We start from the raw sequence: 27,825 nt of genomic DNA, 5'->3' as shown, positions 1-27,825 counted from the left end.
AAAAGAAAGAAACAACTTATATGCAACATCATCAAAACAAAGTCCTATAGATCCAAAAATTTAATACTCATAAATTTAAAGATGACCAAAAATGGAACAAAAGTACTCTCTTGATCCAACCAAAAGCAAAACTTACTGTTACAAAGCTGTTGGCCATAAAGGAGAATTTATAGTTTCAAAGAGTTAAATGAACCTATGAGTAACTCTTTCACAATAGCTGCAATCACATAACTGACTTCAAATCTAATTAAAATTTTCCAATTCAAATGTGACAATTAAATACCTTTCTGGTGAAACCGACTGGAACTAAATGCTTGACTTTTGAAGCTTTTGACCTCGCAAACCATTCCAAAAGTCTGAAGCTTTCATCACCCTCTTCCCTGGTATATGGAGCTCAAGAACCTGTCAACAAAGATATAAGAGCGGAAGGATTGAGACTTTTGTTTAGGACAACTTTCTTTCTGCTTTCTAAAGTAGCTTTCTAGTACAAAATCTTTTTAAATTAGAAATTTTTGTACTATAAACTGTTTTAGAAAGCAGCAAAGAAGCAGTCCCAAACGAATGAAGCTTGAGTGTGTTCATATACAGTAATCTATTGCAACTTTGTTAGAACAGAAATGGCAAGGTTTCTGCACCTCAAGGCAAGTTGATCCTGCGCATGGAATCAGCAAAGAACCTCCATCAAACAGGATATCATCCTCACCACCCTTTGTTTCAGAGATTTTGCAAAATCTAGTTGTGATGATCTTAATTTCCAGTGCATTTGGATTACCTTTCGCATCAATTAGCTGTAATGTAGCTCGGGTCCCAGGCCAACCTGCAAAGGCCCGAACCTGGAGACATTGGCTTGTTGTACTTGTTCAACTGGCAAGAGAAGAAAGGGTATTTACCTTGTTATGTATTTGCTTCGCATCTTGTTCAAATGAAATCCATGATTCCTCAGGTTTTATCTGTAAGGAAGATAAAGGAATAAATTGCAAGGAGTTGTTTAAGACCAGCTGATGTGGTATGAAATTGAATTGATATTTTCTAGAATTAAATAAACAGCATGGTTCAGATGTCAAATTTGAAAGGAATAATTCCTTTTGTAAGTGAATGATCCACACCTAACACAGCCATTGTTTGGAGAAGGCATGAGGTTTAGGCTTCATTTGGGACAGCTTTCGTACTGCTTTTTAAAACGGCTTTCTAGTACAAAAATTTCAAATTCAAGAAATTTTGTACTAGAAAGTTGTTTTAGAAAGCAAGAAGAAGCCGTCCCAAATGAAGCCTTTACTCGCTGATAAAACGGAATTCAATTTCTATAAAAATGGTGAGTGTAAACAGTGCATATTACCTACAAGGTTAAGGAAAGAAAAAAAAATGCTTAAAAGAACATTGCTAAATTACTAAGTCAAACTGTTATGGGGTAGGGAAAGGAATATGCATTTCTTATTAGTAGAGATATGTATAGAGCTCCAAATGCAAATATTCTACTCCGAATCAAACATAATATACTTGGAAAAACAACCCCCAAATACTTTGACAGAATAAATGGAAACTGTTAAAGCATTCAAAAATATAATTTGAAAATTTTAATTGAATTTACATGAAAATAAAGTATTTCACTTCAAAATGCTTTCTTTTTTCAGCAATATGTCATACCTTAGGAGCCAAAGTAGCTTTAGAATCATCCTGTGCATGTGCTTTGTACTTTGCAGATCCATCTAAAATTGATGGGATTTCATGCATTAGAAGTTTTGCACCTGTTAGGAAAAGACAAAAATCAAGTGGCACAGTTAGACGGCATTCAATTCTGCTAAGGATGAGTAGAGGTGAAAAGAAAGTATGGAGAGTCTGTATAAGACTTAACCCGTGCACTTTACATTGAAAACAAAAGGGCTGGAGTCAAGAGGAAGAGGATACGCACAGGGGTGAAAGAGCTAAAGGCAAGTAAGTATGGATTTCTTCTATCCTCAGAGACATAAAAGTTTACACGTTATCCTACAGATTTATCATTTTTGGAATTCTGCCTTTCTCTATTTGTATGAATCTATGTATCAATAACATAGTGAAATCAATAAAGTTGTAAGTATGTATGTATCAATACCAAAGTGAAATTAATCAAAGTTGTTTTTAATTACCAGGTTAGGGCTTGCTATCAATCCCTTCTCGCCCCCACCCCCCCTTTTCATGCCTCTCATTTGTTACTTCAAATGGCTTTCCTACAACATTAAATGTCAGGACTACACAACATTGCAGTGCCCTCATCTGCACACAATGTATTCTTTTGTACTTTCTTGCGTAAACTTGCCTAAAGTTTTTTTTTTTTAAAACAACACTATATCAAAAACTAAAGATTAAATTTTTTACCTCTTAAAAATTTTCGTTGTGATAATAATCTAGAATATATGAAATCCATTTTTTGTTCATATATTAAAAATAATATTATACATCAAACATCATCCTGTCCTAATATTTCTCAATAGAATGGTGTGATTAAACATAAGCATGGTCATCGCCTCAATGTTGTGCCTTAATGCTTAGCAAGAACATTTCACAAAAATTTTAGGGAGACACCCTTCTAACAATTTGTTTAGTCAATCATGTGTCCTCCACTAATCTCACTAGTTTTTTTTTTAACAACAACAACAACATCAAGCCTTTATCCCACTACATGGGGTCAACTAAATGAATTCTTTTTCTCCATTGTGTCTTCTTAAGAGTCAAATTCTCATTTAAATCTAATAAAAAATATCATTTCTAATATTTTCTAACCATGTCTTTTTAGGCCTACCTCTACCTTTTTTAAGATAGGATAAATCTAATACATCTACTCTCCTAATCGGGTCATCGGAAGACCGTCATTTTAAGTGACCAAACCATCTAAGATGACTCTATCTAATCTTATTTGTCACTAGAGCTACTCTAACATTTTCACGTATGCCCGTTTCACATTTTGTCTCTAAGAGTAAAGCCACTCATCCACCTAACATCCTCATCACTATAACACTTAACTTAATTTTATGCTTCTCTTTTAATGGCCAACATTCTACGCCATAAAATATTGCAGGTCTCACCACCATCTTATAGAATTTTCCCTTAATTTTAAGGGGTGCTTTTTTATCACACAACAGGCCCAATGCATTCCTCTACTTCAACCATCCACTTGAATTCTACAAATAATATCCCCATATATTTCACCATCACTCTGAACAATAGTCCTGAGATATCTAAAATGTGTATTCTTATTAATGACTTGATCGTCTAAAGTCACAATCCCCTCACTAGATCTATTAATACTAAAATTACACCCCATGTATTCAGTTTTAGATCTACTCAAATGAAAACCTTTAGACTCTAATGTTGACCTCCATAATTCAAGTTTACAACTCCCTCTCTAGACTTATCAACAAGAAGAATATCATCACAAAAAATCATACACCAAGGTACATCCTCTTGCAAATGTCTAATAAGAACATCTATGACTAAAGCAAAAAGATTTGGGCTTAAAGTTAATCCTTGATGTAATCCAACTGAAATAGAAACAAGCTTTGTCAAACCACCATATGTTTGAACACAAGTAATAACTCATGCATATATATCCTTAATGACTTAAATTTAAGCATTATTAACTCATTTCATTTCTAGAACTCTTCAAAGCACTTCTCATGAAATTTTATCATATGCTTTCTATAAATAAATAAATAAATATCATATGTAGACCCTCCTTATTGTATCTATACTTCTCCATCAAACCTCTCAATAAATATATATCTTCCATAGTAGACCTACCCGACATGGATCCAAATTGATTTAGAGAAAGATTAGTATCACGTTATAACCTATGCTCAATAACTTTATCCCACAGTTTTAAAACCTGACAAATTAGCATAATTCCTCTAAATGTGTACACTCTTATGCATCATCTTTATTCTTAAAGATAGAAATCAATACATTCATTTTTCACTCATCTGACATATTTTGTCTTCAAAATAATATTGAAAACTTTTAAGTCAAGAAATTTCTTCATATTCTAAGCATTTTCATACCTCTATTGGAATATCATCTGGTTCAACAACAGTTCCACGCATCATTTTTTTAAAGCCTCTTTAACTTCTGTTTTACTAATATGAAATATATATATATATATAATTTGTTTAGTCAATCATGTGTCCTCCACTAATCTCACTAGGTTTTTTTTTTAAACAACAATAACAACATCAAGCCTTTATCCCACTACATGGGGTCAACTACATGAATTCTTTTTCTCCATTGTGTCTTTTTAAGAGTCAAATTCTCATTTAAATCTAATAAAAAATATCATTTCTAATATTTTCTGACCAAGCCTTTTTAGTCCTACCTCTACCTTTTTTAACATAGGATAAATCTAATACATCTACTCTCCTAATCGGGTTATCGGAAGACCGACATTTTAAGTGACCAAACCATCTAAAATGACTCTATCTAATCTTATTTGTCACTAAAGCTACTCTAACCTTTTCACGTATGCCCGTTTCACATTTTGTCTCTAAGAGTAAAGTCACTCATCCACCTAAGCATCCTCATCTCTATAACACTTAACTTAATTTTATGCTTCTCTTTTAATGGCCAACATTCCGCGCCATAAAATATTGCAGATCTCACAACCATCTTATAGGATTTTCCCTTAAGTTTAAGGGGTGCTTTTTTATCACACAACAGACCCAATGCATTCCTCTACTTCAACCATCCACTTGAATTCTACTAATAATATCCCCATATATTTCACCATCACTCTGAACAATAGTTCTGAGATATCTAAAATGTGTATTCTTATTAATGACTTGATCGTCCAAAGTCACAATCCCCACACTAGATCTATTAATACTAAAATTATACCCCATGTATTTGGTTTTAGATCTACTCAAATGAAAACCTTTAGACTATAAGTTTGACCTCCATAATTCAAGTTTACAACTCCCTCTCTAGACTTACCAACAAGAAGAATATCATCAAAAAAAATCATACACCAAGGTACATCCTCTTGCAAATGTCTAATAAGAACATCTATGATTAAAGCAAAAAGATTTGTGCTTAAAGTTAATCCTTGATGTAATCCAACTGAAATAGAAACATGCTTGGTCAAACCATCATATATTTGAACACAAGTAATAGCTCCTGCATATATATCCTTAATGACTTAAATATAAGCATTATTAACTCATTTCATTTCTAGAACTCTTCAAAGCACTTCTCCTGAAATTTTATCATATGCTTTCTATAAATAAATAAATATCATATGTAGACCCTCCTTATTCTATCTATACTTCTCCATCAAACCTCTCAATAAATATATATCTTCCATAATAGACCTACCCGACATGGATCCAAATTGATTTAGAGAAATATTAGTATCACGTCATAACCTATGCTCAATAACTCTATCCCACAATTTTAAAAGATGACAAATTAGCATAATTCCTCTATAATGTGTACACTCTAGTGCATCATCTTTATTCTTAAAGATAGAAATCAATACATTCATTTTTCACTCATATGACATCTTTTGTCTTCAAAATAATATTGAAAATTTTTGTACGTCAATAAATTCCTTCATATTCTAAACATTTTCATACCTCTATTGGAATATCATATGGTTCAACAACAGTTCCACGCATCATTTTTTTTAAAGCCTCTTTTTCTGTTTTACAAATATGGAAAAAAAATTATATTTTCATTTAGGGTGCTAAGTTCACTGAAGTCAATCATTTTCTCATAATTTTCATTGAAAAGCTTATCAAAATATCTCATCCATCTTTGTTGAAAATTCTCTTCTGATAGAGATAATTTTTTATCTTCATCATTAATATACTTCACTTAAATTAAATCCTTATTTCTCTTATCTTTTTTATTGAATAACTTATACAAACATTTTTCACCCTCCTTATTATTTAATCCATTATATGAATCATTAAAAGCTAAATTCTTTGTATCCCATATTATTTTCTTAAACTCTTTACGCGCCTCTTTATATCTTTCTTAATTTTTTGAATTTTTACATCTAAAATAATTTTTTATAAAAGCTTCTTATTTTTTTATCTTTTCTTACACATTTTAATTCAACCAAAAATTATCTTTACTATTATGAGCTTTTCTTTTTGATACTCCAAACAAATCCTTTGCAATATTTTTAATATCACTAGCATATTTTTCACATAACATTATTTTCCTCATTTTTAATATCTTAAGATCTTGAATCTTACTCTCAAAAATATTTTTGTTAATGTTCATTAAATGCCCCCATCTAATCCTAGGATTATATTTTATTTTATTTTACATATTATACCCCTTAATCTTAAAGTCCAAAACCAATAAGCGATGCAGGGTATATAAACTTTCATTCGAAATAACTTACAATCTAAACAATATATTTTTCTTATAAAAAATAATCAATATAAGTTTTATAATATCCATTCTTACAAGCGGTGAGATATTTTTCTCTCTAGCTAAATAAGGTATTAGAAATTACAAAATTGTAAGTTAGAAAAAAATTTAATATGATCTTACCACCTTCATTAATAGTTTCAAATCCAAAGTCACCATTAATTCTTTTAAAATATTCGACCTCTCTGCCAACATGTTAATTTAAATTTTCTCCAATAAAAATTATTTCTTTAAGATGTATCTTTAGAATTAATTATTCTAAGTCATTCCAAAATTTTAATTTTGAACACATCTAAATCTATTTGATAAGTATAAGCACTTATAATATTAATAATCTTAGTATCAATAACAATTTTTAAAGCTATAATTTTATCTCTAATTCTATTAAATTCTACAACATTATCCTTCAAACTCTTATCTGTAATTACACATACATCATTTCTAGCACAACTCTTACCTAAATATCATAATTTAAATCCTAAACTATCAATCTCCATAACCTTCTCTCCAACCAATTTAGTTTCATGAATGCATGGAATATTTATCTTCTAATGAATAATAATATTTATTAATTTCATTATTTTTCTACAAGAGAATCTATATTCCAAGTTTATATCGTAATTCTAGTTTCATGGACTAGCTTCTTTGCTCACATATATTCATGATGTGGAAACCCTTGCTCATTTAATATTGTACTCGGGCACCAGTGAAGTGGCCCTTACACACTTCTCACTGTATTCAAGTCATATAGCAAGTAGCATTCAAGGAAAGACCTAACATTAATAAAATGTAGAAAAAGGATTCATGTCATGATTATTCGACAAGTTTACATTGTCTATCGACTACCAAACGCAACCTTCTACTTTTCTCATCCATGGCTTAGGACCTAGCAACAACAATGTTAAACGTCTATCAACCACAGTAGGAGTAGAACCCATGCACTAGCTTTTTTATACACAAACTTTTTTTTTTCTTTTTTTCTATCCACAAATATTAGAAATGACCTTTCTTTAGTAGATTTAGATGAGAATTTGACTCTTAATAAGACAAAATGGAGAAAAAGTATTCATGTAGCCGACTCCGCATAGTGCGATAAAGGCTTGTTGTTATTGTTCACTCCCTTCAAAGCAGACGTATAAACTTCCTCCTCAAGCTATTAAATTGATCTTCCTGATTTATTCACATAATTAGAAAGGTTATCATTATTATGATTCCTCTCATAACTATTTTACATCTCTATTGATGTTTCCTTTCTTGAAATATTACTCCACTACCTCATGACTGCTACACTAAAGAATTTCCTCCAAGCATTCCACTTCCACATTTTGCTCAGATATCTACTCCTTCACTATAGGTTTATTCTCATCGACCTCAACAACCTCCTTTGATACACCTGCTTCCATACCGTTACAACTAAGCACCCATTAATAACTTCAACATCAAAGATCCATCTCCAAATTGCTCTCCAAAAAAGTACATGGCAATCTACTAATAACCTAATATAGTCTTTTATATCTATTAATAATTTGTTCTCCTCTTTTCGTAGTTTTGACTTGTCTCCATATGTTGTTTCTATTCCCAAGACTAATCAAGAACTACTCCATCCTAACCAAAAACATACAATGAAAATTAAAATGTGTGCCCTTCCCTTAAAAAAAACAGAAAATGGAACATCTCACCACAAATACTTCCAGCACCCAAGGACTTAGAGATAGGATGACAAATGGAGCAATCAAAATGGATGTTTATAAATAGTAATTGGAAATGGCCACACTTGATACGCATTCATTCATTCAACAAAGTTTAAATTTAAAGGGAAAAAAATTAAAATGTCAATTACTTTGTTGAGAAACGAAGCTAAATTTTACTACATGGGTTAAAGTAAAAACAGATACCTTTGTCAAATAATTCTAAAAGTAGCTCTGGTGCCTGCACAGAGAATTCAAAATAAAAGAAAAATTAAAAAAGAAATTGCTTATAGCATAATTGTAATTCAAGTAAACAATGGAAGGTAAAGTTACTAATACAATTTAGGCATTCCAGATGAATATTTTTGGTACCTTCCAGTACCATTAAGTAGAGCTGTCAATTTTTGACACGACCCGAAACACGACCCGAATCCGACCCGGAAAAATCCGGATTCGGGTCAACCCGAACCCGAAACGGGTCGGGTTCGGGTTGAACAAATCGACCCGTTTTAAAAATCGGGTCGGGTTCGGGTTGACCCAGTAACCCGAAATTGACCCGAAAGTGACACGAAAACTCATACTTGACCCGAAAATCCGAGATTGACCCGTTTTTACCCGATTTTGACCCGAAAATCGAATATTGACCCGATTTTGACCCGAAAATAAGCAATTTTAGGTCAACTTCGAGTCATTCGTGTCGGGTCGGGTTGACCCGGACCCGAATCGGGTCGGGTTCGGGTCCATAAACCTGACTAGTTTTTAAAAACGGGTCGGATTCGGGTTGACCCGAACAGTGCCGGGTCAGTTCCGGGTTCGACCCGAACCCGACCCGCTGACCCGAATTGACACCCCTACCATTAAGGAAACTTTTGTGCTACACTGTGAAATCAAACTGTTCATATTAGATTCCCATTATGTTTTCAATTCTTTAAATAATAATTAAAGTCCAAGAAATTTCATGATCTTTCACAAGGAATGTGTAGATACTTGATTAACACCAATAAAAGGAACAAGACAATTATATCCACTGACGCAATTGCACTATAATATACTTCTAAGGCTTCGTTTGGGACGACTTTCTTTCCGCTTCTTAAAGCAGCTTTCTAGTACATAAATTAAAATTTTTGTGCTAGAAAACTGCTTTAAGAAGCAGAAAGAAAGTCTTCCCAAACGAAGCTTAAGTAAAATAAGCATCCATTATGGCTGCTTCTCCCGTGCGCCGAAATCTTCAACCATATAAAAGCATATGAATTTCAAAGAGGTTGCAAACAACGCACAAGTCAAACTGTTTCTTATAATGAAGTTACTAAAGAGGATGCATTAATGATTCACCTTAATGTAGTCATCAACTTCCACTTTTTCATGTGAAATAACAGGGCCAGCATCCAATGCACGAACTGTATATGCAAGTGATACTCCAGTTTCCTCGACTCCATCCTAATCCGATTTAATGGACAACATACTTACTGGGAATTCCAACATCTATTACAAACTTAGACAAGAGGGCTAACCACAAAACCTGTAGAGCTCTTTGGACTGGTGCAGCCCCACGGTACAGAGGCAGCAAACTTGGGTGGACATTGACAGTACCTAAGTGGGTCAATCCATTAATGAGTTCTTAGTTTTATTGTTCAAGTATCATAGAAAAATGATGAAGTAATGAAGATCTCTGACCAGTTAGATACCCTTAAAAAATATGAAGAAAACAGACCAAACCCTCTAGCTTCTTTCAAATAAACTATCTCAGGAGGAGCTCGCTAAAAGTTTCTTGATACAGGAAGGTCTTGGAACACATTTCTCAAAATCCACTAAAGGATAAAAGAAACTTTACTTACCATATGGTGGAATATCAAGAAAGTTAGACGGTAAAATATTCCCATATGCTGCTGTAATGCAAAGTTCTGGATTTAGAGCCCTCAAATCCGATATGAAAGATTCCTGGGCAAAGAGAGTACTAAGTATAAGTTGTTTCAAGAATGTACATAAATAATAAAGCTTTGCATGTAAAGATAAAAACCAAGAAATCAACTAGCTATTTAATTCAACTGATAAGAAAGCCTCGTAAAATAATAAAAGACATTCTTTGTCTACCGAGTATAAATTATTTCAATCAATAAATAATAAAGCCTCGCATGTAAAGATAAAAACCAAGAAATCAACTAGCTATTTAATTCAGCAGATAAAAAAACCACTTAAAATAATAAAAGACAATCTTTATCTACAGAAACTCAAACATGCAATCAAATTAGCGAATAGAAACCACCTGTAGTTCTTCAATTTTGTGACTACCGATTTAATTTTTCTTTCAAGGAAATCTTCAAAATAAACAAAAAATAGTATCTTCATTTACAGAAATTTTAAAATGCTATAAAAATAAGTAAAAGCAAACATATGTTATATTTAGTTCCCCAATCTAGTGAAACTGCAAAAATGAGACAAGAATTAAATAAGTTTACCCTTTATGAACTTGAAAATAAAAAAAAATGCACCAATTGAGGAAAAACTGTTGTTGTTCATGTAGAGATACAAGTACACGCAGACCTTATGATATAAAAATTATGAATACAGTTCTAAGTAATTGTGTATGAAAAGTGTTTAGATGCAAGTACACAACAGATTATTAACTAATAAATCTGTACATATAGTTCTTCATTATTACATCTTTCTAAATGCAGGCAACATTTTTAAGAATAAAGGTGATGCACAAAATTGTGTGAATTATAGATGAATTAAGTTAATGTGCCATACTTTAAAACTATGAGAGAGTTATGGAGCATGGGTTACGACGTGATACTAATGTTTCTCAAAATCAATTTGGATTCATGCCGGATAGGTCTACTATGGAAACTATACATTTATTGAGAGGTTTGATGGAGTAGTATAGAGATAATAAGGATCTTCATATGATATTTATTGATTTAGAGAAAGCATATGATAAAGTTCCAAGAGATGCTCTATGGAGAGTTCTAGAAAAGAAAGTGGTTAATAATGCTTATATTCAAGTCATTAATGATATGTATGCAGGAATTGTTAATTGTGTTCAAACACAAGGTGGTTTGACAGAGTATTTTCCTATTTTTGTTGGATTACATAAAGGATCAGCCTTAAGCTCATATTTTTTGCTTTAGTCATGCATGTTCTCACTAGACACTAGCAAGAGGTTGTATCCTGGTGTATACTTTTGGTTGAAGATATTCTTCTTGTTAATAATACTAAAGAGGGAGTTAAAGGTAAACTTGATCATGGAGGTCAACTTTAGAGTCAAAAGGTTTTCGTTTGAGTAGATCTAAAATTAAATATATGGAGTATAATTTTAGTATTAATAAGATCTAGTGTGGGGATTGTGACTTTGGCTGATCAAGTCATTAATAAGAGTATACATTTTAGATATATTGGGTCTATTGTTTAGAGTGAAGTTCAAATAAATGGGAATTTTATTTGATTAGTATAATTCAAGTTGGAAGGTTGAAGTGGAGGAATGAATCGAGCTTGTTGTGTAATAGAAAACCCCCCTCAAACTTAAGGGGAAATTCTATAAGATGGCAGTTAGACGTGCAATGCTTTATGGTACAAAATGTTGGTCATTAAAAGAGAAGCATAATATTAAGTTAATTGTTGCAGAGATGAGGATGCTCAGGTGGATGAGTGGCTTTACTCTTAGAGACAGGATACAAAATAAGCATATACGTGAAAAGGTTGGAGTAGCTCCAATGGAAGAAAAGATTATAAAGAGTCTCCTTAGATGGTTTGGTCACATAAAACGATAGGCCTTTCAAAAACCCGATTAGGAAAGTAGATGTATTAGATTTGGTTTATGTTCAGAAAGGTAGAGGTAGGCCTAAAAAGACTTAGTTAGAAAATATTAAAAATCACTTTTTTTATTAGATTTAAATGAGAATTTGTCTCTTAACATGACACAATGGAGAAAAAGGATTCATGTAGCCGACCCCATGTCATGGGATAAAAGCTTGATGTTGTTGCAACTTTAAGTTTATTATGCAATTTATCTAATATTCACGAAATGGTCCGCATTTCTACTTAAGCTTATATTTCAAGTCAATTCATGTTGATGTTATTCCACTTGAAATTCTTTGCTAAAATAATTGAGTATATCCCACTACGTTTATTTGACCAATTTAAACGTTCTTTTGAAATAAATGACTATTCAAACAAATCTTTTACAATATTGATTCACCCTAAGAAATCCCCAAGGTTATTCCTCACATCACATATAGGAATGTAATTTTGAACCTCACAATAGTTATGTTGTTGGATAGAACCATAACCTATATGATTCTACTTAAATTGCATCATTTATTATTATTTTACTGACCCAATAAATATATCATACATTTAGTTAACATGATGGCACAACCATAAGCTATGTCATCAATTTGATGCAAAATAATACATGGTCAAGTGTTTCTTAATGCGACTTGAATAATGTAATATATGTAAATCATGCAAGAAAATTTAGGATTTGCATATCATAAACCACCACATAAGCCAACAATTTACTTCTTTGAATACAAACTATAAATATGAGAATTAGAACTCAAATGACAATTTAATGATCAAAGAAATTTGAATAAGTCAACAAGAAATTCAAACAAAATAAAATCAACGAGCAATTGTAATTTAATTCCCACAACTAGATTCTCAATGGTATGAGTTTTGAAAAAAATCATGAATATTAGCAAGCCAACAAGAAGTTATGTAGAAAATACTTTGATTAGAGAAAGTAGCAACAAAATAAGAAATTCAGACCTCACATCAATACAAGAAGATTACTTACTCTTGAATCAGTAGTCGCATAAGTTATAACAATAACTAAGTGAAAAATAGTGCTTAATGATCTCATCATTTGAGATTTTTTATATGTTCTTCAGTAATTACCTCAAGCAATTATAAACCAAGCCCTCTCCTCACAATCCTCTTGTTATTTTTAATTGTTTAAAACAATCTTCTTGTAAGAGATTAAGTGTGTTTTGCCTTTTATCCACTTGTTTTTGCATTTGCCAAAACCTATAGAGTGGTTCCCTTATCAAGAACAACCAAAGGATGGGTTATCCTAGCACTTAAGAATACGAGGGAACAATTCTAATATCAAGTCTCTAGAAGAGTACAGATTCTACAAAGGCTTCTTTGTATGCAATGGCAAAGGAAGGATTTAGGTGTTCAGTGTCGAATAAAGTTAAAATCGATTCACACACTTCATATTAATTACTTTAATTGCATATATTTAGCTAAAAGCATGAGAGGTGTAAAGGAAAAGTTTTTCATGTCCATAATTTTTGGGTGTTTTAGGTGAGATTAAATGAGCGCAAAGTAAATTTTAAAGTATTTAAAATGCCTCAAAACTCTTATTTTTTATGCATTTCTTAAGTGATCAATTGGCTATACTTATTTTTTTTTATGTTTTTTGCTCTAACTCCATCTCCTAGTTGCACTCCTTATTCATCATCTCTCAATCGTGCTTTGATGTTACTTCATGCTCCACTCAAGATCCAACCCTCCCAATCCGACTACATCTCCCATCTATTCTCTAGCTCCACCGTCCACAAGCACTCCATCTTCTACATGCACTTTAGCAATGTCCTCCTACTCCAGCACTCCAGCTCCACACATCCCTCTTAAAAACCTGCACAAGCTCTGCCCCTCTTGCTTCCATTCCAACTTCACCTCCTTTAAATAGTAAGTCGATAGGGATGACCCCAACACCGTCTCCTCTACCAACCATTGAAATATAAAACAATTTTATCTATTCTGTAAATGTAATCAAGCAATTAAAGCAAATAAAACACATTGTACTTCTTTAACAATGAATTCCTAAAATATATATATTCTGAATGCATGGAAGCATACAACCACATATTTGCCTATATTCATGCTTTTGTGGTAATTGTAATATCATGAATGCTTATATGTTATTTTTGTTGAGTAAATCATTATACCTGTGAGTAAATATATCCACAGCATTATTCATCTTCAATGAATTAATATTTTGTGTGAGTTTATTTCAGTTGTGCTTCAGTATTTTGGACAGAATTCAAAGAGTTAGCAAAAACTCTTTCACACCCTAATTCACCTAACTTCTTGTGGTGTGCCATAACTCAACGAACTCCATCTACAAGCCATCTTCAAATCCATTTGCCAAGCACTGGTTTCTGAATCTAAATTTTGGCTATCTAAAAAGCAATTCCATGCCATCCCGGATTAAGTGAAGCTTAAAGAAACACCAGTTCATAATACAAGTTAGGGCATCCGATTAAAGACTACAAGTGAAGAACTAAACGAAGGACAGTTTATAGAATATCAACACAGATAGATAATTATTGGAAATCATCTGGCGATTGTACCTCCCCAGCTCTTTCAGGTGTAAAGATAAGGTCATGAGGAAACCCTTTATCCAACGCACGTTGAGCAACTGGAGATGGCATCACCTTCCTTCCTCTATCCCTCTTTGAGGGTGGTTGCGTCACAATTGCTGCAAGCTAATTCAAATCGATAATAATCATCATACATTTGACTTCTATCTATACCACAATAAAGATTTCCATAAAAAACACTTATTTCATCTATTCCATGCCCAGAGCTTTCACGGATAGCCATTTACCCGAAAGATGGAACTTGGCACTCTTGAGGCATCGAGAAGAACATCCAAAACGGGCAAGGACACCTGAGAAGTTACAATCAGGAAGCCATTAACACAAGCGGCATATTTCTCGGCTAGAGAGAGAGTGAAAGAGAGAGTGACCTGGGGAGAACCCAAGAAGACTATGTTCTTCTGCTTGGAGGCAGTCGCGCTAGCAAAGTAAGCTGCATTACCGCAGCAGAAGGATCGGCGGAGGGAAAGAGCTTTTAATGGCATGATCCTCTTCAAGCTTTTAACAATCGGCTTTTGATGTTTGATGAGGGAGGTTAGGGGAAGGACCGGCCAAGGCTGGCCAATTTTAAGAAGCTGTTTGGTTGGAAGTATTTTTAGTGTATTAGATCAAAAATGCATATATATTAAATTTTTTGTTATTTTGTTTGAAGAAAAGTACATATAGCATAATTTTTTAATATATTTGAAAAATAGTCTTTGGTTCATCATCAGTCATTATCATCGCTCGCTACCGGCAATCGCCGACCATTGCCACTTCCCACCTGCCACAACAACTGCTTACAGTCGACATCATCGGTTGCCACTGCATCATCATCGGCCATCTTTGATCAAGTATTGTTTTAAATTCACTGCTATTGTACTTTATATTTTTTTTCCTTCAAACCAAACAAAAGAACATAAACTCAATTCAACCAGTATAAGCAAGCAAATTGATTGCAATTAATCACATGGTTCTAGTTGTTTTTATAGTATATATATGCTTTAAGGAAAGGTTATAAATATTTGCATTATAGGTTCATTTCAAGGCTTATTTGCCTTCTTTCTCTTTTTCACATGTCTTATAGCTATTTATTTTCAATTAAGATGAATAAGTTAGGCAAAGTCCCTAGTACAAAAATATTTTCCATGCATTTATGAGAGCTTAAGAAAGCTAAGGCTTTTAAGTAGTAGGGACTCATGTAAGCAATGACAATCAAAATTGGCTAAGAAGAAAGTAAATTAGAATCGACCGAGGCGATAAAAGAAGAAACTGAAGTAACTTTTATTGATTTTATAGCTTCTTCTAGTTTTCCTCATCTTGCAGATACCGACCATGAGAATATTAGTGGGAATAATATTATTCTTGACCCACCTAAAAAAGCTAAGAGTCATTTGAATAGGACTTAGAATGTAATTATTGAGTTTATTCATTCTACACTCCCATCCAAGGTAAGAGATCCTTGAGAGAAGTTGTCAGTTCAAATAATGTGTTGATCACTTTAGTTCTCAGAGTCATTCTATTCAATATGTGACTTCAATAAAAGAAAAGTCTGCTTGAAATATAAGTATAAGATTTTTTTTTTTACTTTTTCAATCTTTTTTATAATGTATAGTTAAGTAATGTTTATCATAGTTGAGTATCATATTCAAAGACATTTTTTTCTTGTAATGTTGCTTTTATTTAGAAAAATCGTTTAGACATTAAGTTAAGATATTGTTCTATTATTTTATAATTTATTATTAATTCCTTATAATCAACATTTTCATATGAATTCCCATAAAATAATATATCAAATGTAGGGATTTAGGATATATTATAGGAAAACTAATAGAGTGAGCACAACTCACCATAAGATCCTATATATCAAATCAAAGGGAACAAGGGTTATAAATTAAGATAGTAAGAATGACCTAGAGTTATAAATTAAGAGAATAAGAATGACTTGCCCTAAGCTCCTAGCTTCTATGTTTAGGAGAAGTAAATATTTTAAGATATCATAATACTAAACATAGTTCACCCGATAGTGAATCATGCTATTTTAAAGCCTTAAGATTTGGTGATACAGAGACTTCACCCAATGTTGATAAGTCACATCACTATGCTCATAAAGGATAAACAAACTCTAGAAAGATGTGCTAAAGTCCTTAGGCCATCATTTATAAGGGTTTATGGTTGATTGAGAGTCTACAAAGAAAAATTAATGCCATGTATATGATGGCCATTAGAAATACTTAGGATCTACTAATGCTATCATAAAATATAGTAGGGCCATAAGAGAGAAATAGGATTATCTAAGATTACTTAGGGCACAACACTAAGTAGTATAAGATAATAATGAAAATTAGTGAAGACTATTAAATTACCAAAGCTAAATAAGAATAAGGGCATGGTCAACATTGGAATATCTACTAGATTACTTGATTTCAACTAAAATAATTTAGGATTACTTTCACTACTCTACTTAGCATAAACTATGTGGAACTAGCACCTAATATGGGAAGACCACAAAATAAGAGCATTATCATCTAGGCAAAATTAGTTAATTTTATATTTATAAATCAAAGAGAGGGAGTGAATTTTAATTAATGTTATTTTTTCCCTTCACACTAATATTGATTTGACATCATATTCAATTATTTATAGAAAGAAAATAAGATATTATCATTTTACATCTAAATATGAAATGTTTTGTATTATCATCATCATTGTTATATAGATATATAAGAAAATCAAGTTGTCATCTTCATCATAAAAATATGAAATAAAATTATCTTCACTACTATTATCCAAAAGGAAGGAAAAATTATTGGTTTTTTTTTTATTTTTAGCCAGTGTGGTGAAATTATCAAGGAAATCATCCTGATGATACCAAGATGAAATCACTCCCTTTCCACATTGACTTGTCTTAAAATTAAAATCAATAAAGGAATCAATGATGAAAGGTTTAGATGCTTATTTTAATCAGTGGTCTAACCATAAGATTATTTTTAAGCTATTTTCAAGTAGGATCAAACAATCAAAAAATCAAACATTAGAATCAAAATTTCAATGATTTATAATGTGGCAAAGCCTCAATCTTAATCATTGATCATTATGTATTTATTTTATTAACGAAAAAGAAAATAGAAATATTAGAAATAGTGGCTTTATGATAGAAAGTGGACTTGGTTGAGTTATGTTTTGAAAGTTGTTTTAGAGTAATATGATAAGTACAACTTGGTGATTCTATCCCATTAGTAGATTTTTTTTGGCCTAACTCAAAATTATTTTTATATATGTTCATATTACTTTTTCGTATGAATAACAATATATCACTTCTCTAACGTCATGATTTCATTTCTTTTATAGGTTTCTTCTCTTTTCTCTTGCATTGGTTAGGCTACCACTCACTTGACATCATGGTCTAGATTCCACATAATAGCAAAACCCATCTTCTTTATCATTTGTTATTAGAGCTAATAACCTAAATACTTATTGATTATGAGGTAAAATTGGCTGATCTCTTATTGAATTTTTTTGTTAGAATTGAAAGTTTTTAGTTTTGAGCATCAAAATTTTACCCTCTCACGACTCATTGCTCTTAAAAAAATTTCAAACTTTAACATACTCCTATAAGGGCCTCTTAGTGAAGATCTTTGTTAATTCATTGATGAGTATCAACTCTCATTAAAATATTATTTATAGAGTAAATTTTTTTTGTATTGTCATGCTTAAGGGTAGTTATTTTTGTTATTATTCATATATTGCTTTCATAGTTATCTTTTGTGTTATTTTCTAAAGAGCTTTCAAGAGAAATTTGTTAAAGTGTTTATCAATCATATTCAAATATTTTAAGCTACATTTCTTTTGTAAATGTATTCTTCTCTAGTTCTCTTAATCTTTGGTCTTACTAGAATTTATGATTTTTAGCATAGATTATTCTGTTATATCGTTTAGAGAATGAATTGTAAATTTCAGGATAAAGCATTTACGTTCACTCTGAAGTTCAAGAGGGATTTAGTTTGGTGTATTGTATACAGTTTAGAGATTAGGCTCTTAAAACCATCTATGTTAGGTATTTGGATGCACTTTCTCATTAATAAAGATAGTGTAAAGCTTCAACATCGTTAAAGAGGGGGTTTGCGAGGCATACTCAGTGTAATATCCGAGTGTTAGGATGCATACCTTATAATTTACCAAATAAAATAAATATCATTGTGATATTTTTTACCATATAGTTTAGATTTTATTATTTAGATACTTAATTACTTCTACTTACTTTACATTTGGTGGTTTTCATAATAGTTGGTATGTTTGGAAGCCTATAAAGCTTACAATAAGTAGATGAGAAATCACCACCTACAACATACAACCTCTAAGCCCAATGCCTTGTGAATTCTTTTCCACTCATATAGAAAATGAGGTAGTAAAACTTTAACACAATTCCTATGGTTGATAATTCCTTCTTTGCTTGTATGATTCTAGAAAAGGGGACATGGATCAAGGCGTTCATATCTTGACTTACAAGTCCTAAAGTAAAGTCCAAAATTTGATCTATATCTCATCCAACTTAGAACATTTTGAGCATTTCTTTCCTAGTGTATTGACTTATGATCAATTTATAGTAGTATATTTGAATTATTCGATAAATATGGTTAGCGAATTCTCAATTAAAGCTTGGTTATAGTTAATCGGTGAGGAAAATACTTAGTGAAAGACTATTGGATATTCAATCATGCTTTTTTTTAAGAATTAAGGGACAATGCCTAGACTCACACACACAACACATACGCATGGCTCAAACCCAATACCTCTTAGTTGGTAGCCAAAGTATATAACTAATAGACTAAGGATAGCTGCATTCCAATCATGCTTTAGTATCCGAATAAAGATCATTCCTTTTATGTTCATATATGTATTAAATAAGTAAGAGGCTATCCTAAGCATTTATCCAAATGGAGTTCTACTACAACCCAATAGAGATTGTGGTGCAAAGAAGAGATATTTGGCCTAGTTTATTCCTTATGAGAGCTCTTCATGAGAAATAACCTTGAGCATGAACTTATTTCTAATCATAATATTGAGAGAATAGCCCTAACGAGCCATTATTTCTACTAAAAATTCCTTTTGAAGGTGCATTAGATGTTCATCTTAATTAAGTTGTCATTGATGGGTAACAAAACATTTTGATGTGCTTGTAACCTTCTTTATATCATGAAGCATACAAATAAACAAATGTTAAATGGAATATTTTTTTTTAAACAATATTATCTCATAATATTAATAATATATTTTCACTTAACTATTTTCTTAACCAATCGGTAAAGTCTTCTTAGAAAAATTTATCGAGCACTATAAGGTGTTGGCGTAAAATGTTTGCCATTAAAAGAGAAGCATAATATTAAGTTAAGTGTTATTGAGATGAGGATGCTCAAGTGGATAAGTGGTTTACTCTTAAAGACAAGATACAAAAAGAGCATGTCCGTGAAAAGGTTGGAGTAGCTCTAGTGACTGATAAAATAAGAGAGAGTCACCTTAAATGGTTTGGTCATGTAAAATGGTGGCCTTCTGATGGAACAATTGTTATGTCATCTGACCGGACGTAGAGCTACGTTTGGCTGCCAATAACATGTCACCACGTGATCTTGCTCTTTACCGCGCGGCCTGACGACTTGACCCGGTCCGGAACCCGGGAATGTTATGTTCGCGTATTGCTTGGTAAAAACTCGGTACAACTCGGTATTGCTCGGTATTTCTCGGTATTGCTCGGTATTACTAGGTATTGCTTTGCAATAATGAGAAATACCGCTCTGTGAAAACCAATACCGAGTAATATCGAGTTGTACCGAGTTTAAAAAACTCGGTACAACTCGGTATTTGCTCGGTATTGGTTATTGCTGAGCAAAATCGACAAATACCTAGCAATACCTAGCTAAAATCAAGAAATACCGATCAATCCTGTGTCCGTTCTAGATCGGGTTGTCGGGGTGTGCGGTAAATAGTGAGAAGGCGTGGCACAATTCTATTGGCGGCCGAACGTAGAGCTACGTCCTATGACCGGACCAAATAAAAAAGTTCCTTCCGATGACCCTATTAGGTGAGTTGATGTATTAGATTTGACCTATATATGTTATGAAAGTTATAGGTAGACTTAAAAAAACTTGGTTAAAAATATTAGAAATGTCCATTCTTTATTATATTTAAATAAGAATTTGACTCTTAACAAGACACAATGGAGAAAAAGATTTCATGTACCCGACCATGCCTAGTGGGATGAATGCATGGTGGTGATGATGATGATGATGTATTAGGTTTTGCTTTTCCAATTCTTCATTATTGCATAGATGCTTTTGAATATTGATCAAGAGTCACTACTCTTTAATTTCGTGGGTGGTCATCCATTTAACTAAGGTGCAAGGGGGTGTAAGAAACTTGAGAGGGAATTAATTAAGGTGATAATGAAAAATTACTTTCATAATTAGATGTGTGAATGGTTGGACTTCTTAAGAGCTAGTAAAACCCTTGAATAGTCTTCTCAAGGACTAGCCAAGCCCTTGATTAGACTTATCAAAGGTTCACTATCTCTTTCATTAAATCCTATGTGCATAACATAAACAAATTTTGGCATATGTGTAGTGCAATTTAAAGGGAAGCATAGAGCCTTTTATTGCTACCTAAGCTATCTTGCAAGAAGCAAATATAAAAAATAATTAAATTTATTATCCCTCAATCAAATGATAATTTTTTTTGTTCCCAAAGATGAAAAATATTGTCATTTAATTTTTTTTATATACCATTTTTCAAAACATATAAAATTGTTTCAAAAATAATTAAAATAACATTTGAAGCATTTAAAAAATTTTAATGAAAACCACAATGACCAATTAACCGCCGCTACCACCCCAATTCACTATCATAATCACCTTTGATTGATTACTATTGCTATTATTGCCACTTGCAACTGATGCCTATCGCTCACAGTCGTAAGCTTATTTCCAACAACACTGACTATTAGCACCACTATTAACAATCAATATTATCAAAATTTAGTAATTGTCACCACCAATAATAATCATCTACCACCCCCATCCCCTGAGCTTTTTGTATAAACAAATTTATTTGATATATCTAAAGATAGAAAAAATAAATATTTTAAATTAAAATATAAATAAAAAATAAATTTAATAAAAAATTTTAGATGAAAAATATGTAAATATATGAGAATTAATTAGATGATAAATATATAAATATATAAAAAAAATATGTAAATACATAACTATGTTTTTTTTTTTAATTATGCCCGGTGAGAAAATTATTATTTGTGGCATCCATCGTCGGAGGCGAATTCGGAGCGCCACCTCACCCGGGGCCAGTTCATCCTCGGCCGGTTCGGTCACTGCACGTAAAAATCTCTGGAGGGAATTTCGCTCCGTTCTACAATTTATCCCGTCCTCGATTGCCACCGAATTCCGGAAGAATCAACTGATCTCTTCTTATTTAGGGTTTCGTCATTACATGCCAGAGAATGGGAGGGAATTTCGGCTCCGTTCTACAATTTATCCCGTCCTCAGAACAGTTGCATAGGGTGAATCCTTTCTATAAATTACGGGGTGTAAGGGGTGTAGGAAAGGAGAGCTTCAATTTGACAAGCATAAAGGCGTAAACTTTAGAATTCTTGGAGAACAGTTGCATAGGGTGAATCCTTTGTATAAATTACGGGGTGTATGAAAGGAGAGCTTACGCATAGCCTACGTTCGGACTCCGCACAGAATAATTTCTCGTAGGGAAGATAGAGCAGAAGAATGAGGAAGGTGGTGTTAGGAACGGCGGTGGCGTTTGTGGCGGCGGGTTGCGCGGTCGCAGCGCTGATCGTGAGACATCGGATGAGGAAATCGGGGCGGTTGGCGAGGGCGAGGGCGATCGTGAAGGAGATCGAGGAGAAATGCGAGACGCCGATCGCGAAACTGCAACTGGTTGCGGACGACATGATGGCGGAGATGCACGCCGGCCTTGCAGACGAGGGCGGGAGCAAGCTTAAGATGCTTATCACCTACGTCAATAATCTGCCGACGGGGTAATTTTAATTCTTAAGATGCCGTTATCCTCCCCTTCGTTCCTAGATATGATTTTTGGCTTGGGTTTTGTTCTTCTTTCCTTAAAACTTTGATATTTTAATGTCCAAATAGGGTTTTTAATGTTTCCTTTTTCGAAATTTCGTTTTTGGTGGGCTCTCCGATCTTCCATCTCGGTTGTGGGTAAAATTTTGAATGTTTGACTCAATTTCATGGCTCAAATGTTTCTCTTTTTGGATAGTTGCATTAATGTGAATCGTCCAATTTATGTTCCAAGAGACATGCGTTCTTAATTATGAAAATTTTCAACTTGGAGATATTTTGATCCGTTCTCTTTCTCTTTAATTTTATGGGATTCTCTTCCAAGTGCACTCTTCAAACACATGAATATTCGATATGCCCCATTCATATGTTATTCACTCGGAGAATGCATAAATTCGATATGCCGCATTCATAATTTCATAGCCTTGCGCGCCCAAATTTTAATGTAAATAGATGCATTTTTTGACCATATCAATGCTCCTCATAAATTTCAATGGGCACTGAAACTTCATTCAGCTTTTCCACTAAAAAAAGGATCTAAATTATCATATAGGTGAAGTCTTGGTTATTTTTGGATGGATGCTGTACTGGACAGATGATAACCTTTCGTTTGTTTAAATCTCTACTAGAGTATTAAGAGAATCTAATAACAAAGTATATACCTAGTGAGATGTATATAGAAGGCATTAATTAACTTATAGGTATTATTTGCCAAACTTTGAGTTATATGATTATGCCTTATTACTAATTAGCTATATTGATTTATTCTCTCTCTTGATTAGAAATTCAACAAGTTTAATTGCGTGAAATCGATAAATTCATGTTCTAGTTGATCATCTTTTTTCCCCTTGAATGCTTATGCTTTATTTCCAAATATGGAAAATTAAGCCTTCTAGCTTTTATTATTTTGCATTAGGAAAAGAGAACATTGCAACTCTTTTTAAGGTTCCTAAAACTGTTCATGTAAAAGAAAACAAATATTGGTTTCTCTTTATATCCCCAAGCACTTCTTATCACTGCAAAATAATAGTAAAGTTTCAACTTCAGCTTTTATATCATTTGATTGGTAACGAAATAAACCATATTTGTATTTTGTTGGCGGTGATTTGCTCTTATTATAAACCTTTCTTCAAGAGGCCACTAAAGATAACTAATGCTTAATTATTTCTGTTATAGGCATGAGAAAGGATTGTTTTATGCATTGGACCTTGGAGGAACTAACTTTCGTGTAATACGTGTACAATTGGGAGGAAAAGAACAAGGGGTCGTGAAGCAGGAGGCTGAAGAGGTCTCTATTCCCCCGCATTTGATGGTTGGGAGCTCCCATGTATGTGAAACTCTAGTGTATTGACTTATTTTAATCAGATTCGATATCTGTTGTCTTTTCTAATTCATGTCATTTAATTTTTCCTTTAGGAACTATTCGATTTCATTGCTAAGAGGCTTGCAAAGTTCATTGCTTCTGAAAGTGAGGAATTCAAGCTTCCTGAAGGCAGGCAGAGAGAGCTTGGGTTTACTTTCTCTTTCCCAGTGAGGCAGATTTCACTTGCTTCTGGCACTCTTATCAAATGGACAAAAGGTTTCTCCATTGAGGAAACGGTGCACTCTTTTCATCTCTTTTTTATCAATGCCCATATTTCTTTTGAAGGTGTAGTTTTGACTGTTATGTTCATGTGTTTATGGTCACTTTGGAAATAGGGTTGCTATACTTTTTGTTTACATAATTTTTCTCTTTTAAAATTTAAAACCATCAATTTTATAATTAAAAAAGTGAATGGATTTAGCCTTAATGTCGTAAGTTATTTGCCCATTATATAGTTTTGTAAGTTTTGAAGATTTAAGTTCACAAACATCCCTTTTCTTTTCCTTAACATCAAGGCAATTTTTGAATGGTCTTCAGCTATTAGATAGCATCTTGGCATTCTGGCCTTCATAGTATGGAGGAAGTTGATCTTATTGATGAAAAAATGACAATTTGAATGCCTATAGGCCTAAAGAACACGCCTCATCCTCTCTAGCTACTAGCCCACTATCAAAAAGTCATTTCGTTTCTCCTATATTTATTTCCATTAGCCATGCACAGCATAAAATTTATCTTAATGCAAGAATGCTTTTCGTTTTCGTTTTTGATCTTTGGCTGATGGTCATTTACAATTGTGGACAGTACTTGAGAACTAAGTATGGAATTCATTTGCGTACCAGCTTTGTTGATATCCTACCCTCCTAAATCTATGAATGGGAGACCGAAATACCTATGCCCTTCTATTTGCACCATGCGATGTAGTTGTTTGAATTATTTGAACTTACATGGAAGCTTGATTAGAATGCTTGTTTTGCTATGCATGAGCTTCTCAGTTTGCATAATTGTGCCCCTGTGTTTTAGAACTTATCCATTACATATTATTTCTTGTATTATTTTCTTTAGTAGAACTAGCATTCAAACTGCTGGTTTAGCTTTTCAAATAATTCATTCAAGTTTCTCACAGAAGCATAACAATTGGTAATGCCAGCTCCCATTTACAACTTAATTTTTTGTTAATCTACATCTGGAACGTGCTAGAGAAATTAAATACAATTTTTTGATAGCATAGATTTTAATGATGGTTTTCTCTACTCCTTTTTGTCTTATGGAGACAGGTTGGGGAAGATGTTGTGGCAGAGTTGAATAAAGCCATTGAGAGGCAAGGTCTTGATTTGCACGTCACTGCACTTGTGAGCTTTTTATTCTTTACTCTCTCTCTCTCTCTCTCTCTCTCTCTCTCTCTCTCTCTCTATAAAGTGTCATATGACAATTTTCTGTGAAATATCTTAATATAGGTAAATGATACTGTTGGGACTCTAGCCGGTGGAAGATATTATGATAATGATGTACACGCATCTGTTATATTGGGTACTGGCACAAATGCAGCATATGTAGAGCGTGCAGATGCTATTCCAAAGTGGCATGGCCTATTACCAAAGTCTGGGGAGATGGTAAGAAGCTTTAATAATACTTTTTATGTACTAAAATCGAGTTTCCAAGCATCTCAGATTAGTAGAAACAAGTTGAATGAGTATTATATAAATGTCAAAGTGGTTATTTTGATATTTTAGATCTTATATCTGTTGTCATATTTGAAGATTGTGATTAATAATGTAATATCTTGCAGGTCATCAACATGGAGTGGGGAAATTTTGTATCATCTCACCTTCCCCTGACAGAATATGATCTGTCATTAGATGCTGAAAGTTTGAACCCTGGTGAACAGGTATACTTTTATTACATATGCTACTATATTCGCCGAAATAAATCATCATCAAACCATTACAAAGTGCCATATGGAGATGTTTTTGTTAATTTTTTTACTTTCCTCCCTCATACATTACCAGATATTTGAGAAGCTGATTTCGGGAATGTATTTGGGAGAGATTCTAAGAAGAGTCCTCTTGAAGCTGGCTAAGGAGGCTTCTTTATTTGGTGATATTGTCCCTCCAAAACTTAGCATTCCATTTATACTGCGGTACGCTTTACTTTCTTATTATGTTTCGGAGTTCTAATAAACTAAATAAAATAATTATTTTAATTGTGAATTGAAGGAAATATATAGTATAAATGCTATAATTTTATTTAAAACTTCATATTTTCTAAGTGCAAATGTTTAGAATAGTGTATTTCATGTTTTATTCCATGTTTTATCATACTTATATTTTATATTTATGAGTTTATCCCACTGGATAAGAAAATAAGATTGAGGAGGTTATCTTCTTCCAGGACCCCACATATGTCTTCCATGCATCATGATACATCATCAGATCTCAGAGCAGTGGCGAGCAAGTTAAAGGATGTATTGGAGGTACTTAAACTCTCTTCTTTTAAAAAAATTATTCTGTGCGTGCATCAGATGTTGTTCGGAGGCGAGTCAGAGCACGCCACGTCATCTCTTTACTGTGTACGGCGGCTTTATACCCGCTGTGTACCAGGTGACGTGATGGGATCTGATTTAAGAAGTTTGAGACCCATCATGATCACTTTTGATCCGAATATCCTAGTGCATAACTTTTCCCAAGATAAAACTGGTTCAGGTAGTTGATATCTTTTGTTTGGCTTCATTGTTTCAGATTACAAATACCACCTTAAAGACCCGAAAAATGGTGGTCGAGATCTGTGACATCATTATAAAGCGCGGTGCTCGATTATCAGCAGCTGGTATGGTTGGTATTCTTAAGAAGCAGGGAAGGGATTCTGGAGAGAAGCAGAGATTTGTGATTGCTGTGGATGGTGGTCTGTTTGAACACTATACCTTATTCAGAGAGTGTTTAGAAGGCTCACTTGCAGAGATTCTTGGCACAGAAGTTGCTTCCTTTGTGATTATCACACATGCTAATGATGGCTCAGGCATTGGGGCTGCTCTAATTGCTGCTTCAAACTCCCAGTATTCTTTGGTAGAGACTTCTTAGTATTCTTTGAAGAAAATTCCAATCAGAATGTCCTTATCAAATTCGTGATTATGATGAATTTTAAATACATTCGAGTTACTTTAAGATAAGTGCAATACATGTTTTCATTGATCATTCATATGTTGCCCTCATCTCAAAGAAAATCCAACGGTAAATTTATCATGACTCAACTTCGATCATGATGTTCTCGCTAAAACCATTGGATTTGCTTTGAGATGCGCATGAAATATATTTTGATTTCTTATTCATTTATTGCACTAATTTTAACGTAAATTTCGTAGTTTCGAGAGTCGTCATGATTATAAATTCGATAAAGGCATTTTGATCATTTTTTTTGTACATATTTTTCATTTTTTTAAATTTTTCTCATTCACATTTTGTTCCACATATTCTCATTTTTGTTGAGTGTAACATAACACATAGGAAGCATTTACTATATTGTAATGAAGCAGCTCAGGAGAAAATAGGAGCTGTGAGGCAGTCTGTGAAATAATACCATTGTACTCTTTCATTTATTCAAAAGGCCTATCCAAATAATTGGAAAAGAGCTAATGATGATGAATAATGTTAGATCACTATATGTTTGAGATTTGCATTTTTTTTTCTTGGATTATTTTTATTTCCTGAAAAATATTTATTTGGGTTGAGGAAACTGAATGGAGTTAAATAAAATTATAATATTATCTAACGTAAACAAAATTATAATTATTAGTTAATTATAATTTCTTGTTTTATTAATCTCAAAATAAATTTAATAATTTACTATATGCGAATTTCTATCTATAAAAAAGAGATTATTAAATTGATGATATTTTGAATTTCAAAATATGTGCA

The 27,825-nt window shown here is 32.9% G+C and overlaps 2 protein-coding genes across 2 annotated transcripts; one reads left to right on the top strand and one right to left on the bottom strand.

The window, feature by feature from the left end:
* Positions 1 to 49: 49 nt before the first annotated feature.
* Positions 50 to 15,055, bottom strand: LOC110095973 (methionyl-tRNA formyltransferase). Its single transcript, XM_020821708.2, has 11 exons — positions 14,851 to 15,055; positions 14,710 to 14,772; positions 14,453 to 14,587; positions 9,929 to 10,031; positions 9,613 to 9,683; positions 9,426 to 9,530; positions 8,301 to 8,334; positions 1,645 to 1,745; positions 891 to 950; positions 636 to 833; positions 50 to 402 (listed from the first exon to the last, which is right to left on the bottom strand). The coding sequence occupies exons 1-11, from the start codon at positions 14,962 to 14,964 to the stop codon at positions 307 to 309; spliced, it is 1,080 nt and encodes a 359-aa protein (XP_020677367.1). The 5' UTR covers positions 14,965 to 15,055; the 3' UTR covers positions 50 to 306.
* Positions 15,056 to 22,242: 7,187 nt separating this feature from the next.
* LOC110095985 (hexokinase-1) lies at positions 22,243 to 27,566 on the top strand. The gene is made up of 9 exons (XM_020821727.2): positions 22,243 to 22,514; positions 23,731 to 23,881; positions 23,971 to 24,153; positions 25,192 to 25,266; positions 25,372 to 25,527; positions 25,704 to 25,802; positions 25,924 to 26,054; positions 26,306 to 26,387; positions 26,653 to 27,566. Exons 1-9 carry the CDS (start codon positions 22,243 to 22,245, stop codon positions 26,989 to 26,991), a joined length of 1,488 nt encoding a protein of 495 aa, XP_020677386.1. The 3' UTR covers positions 26,992 to 27,566.
* The last annotated feature ends 259 nt before the right edge of the window (positions 27,567 to 27,825 follow it).

Source organism: Dendrobium catenatum, unplaced genomic scaffold (assembly GCF_001605985.2).
Source record: "Dendrobium catenatum unplaced genomic scaffold, ASM160598v2 fragScaff_scaffold_574, whole genome shotgun sequence".
NCBI classification, from domain to species: domain Eukaryota; kingdom Viridiplantae; phylum Streptophyta; class Magnoliopsida; order Asparagales; family Orchidaceae; genus Dendrobium; species Dendrobium catenatum.
The sequence above is the reverse complement of the archived record's forward strand: the minus strand, read 5'-3'. Positions and strand labels throughout refer to the sequence as shown.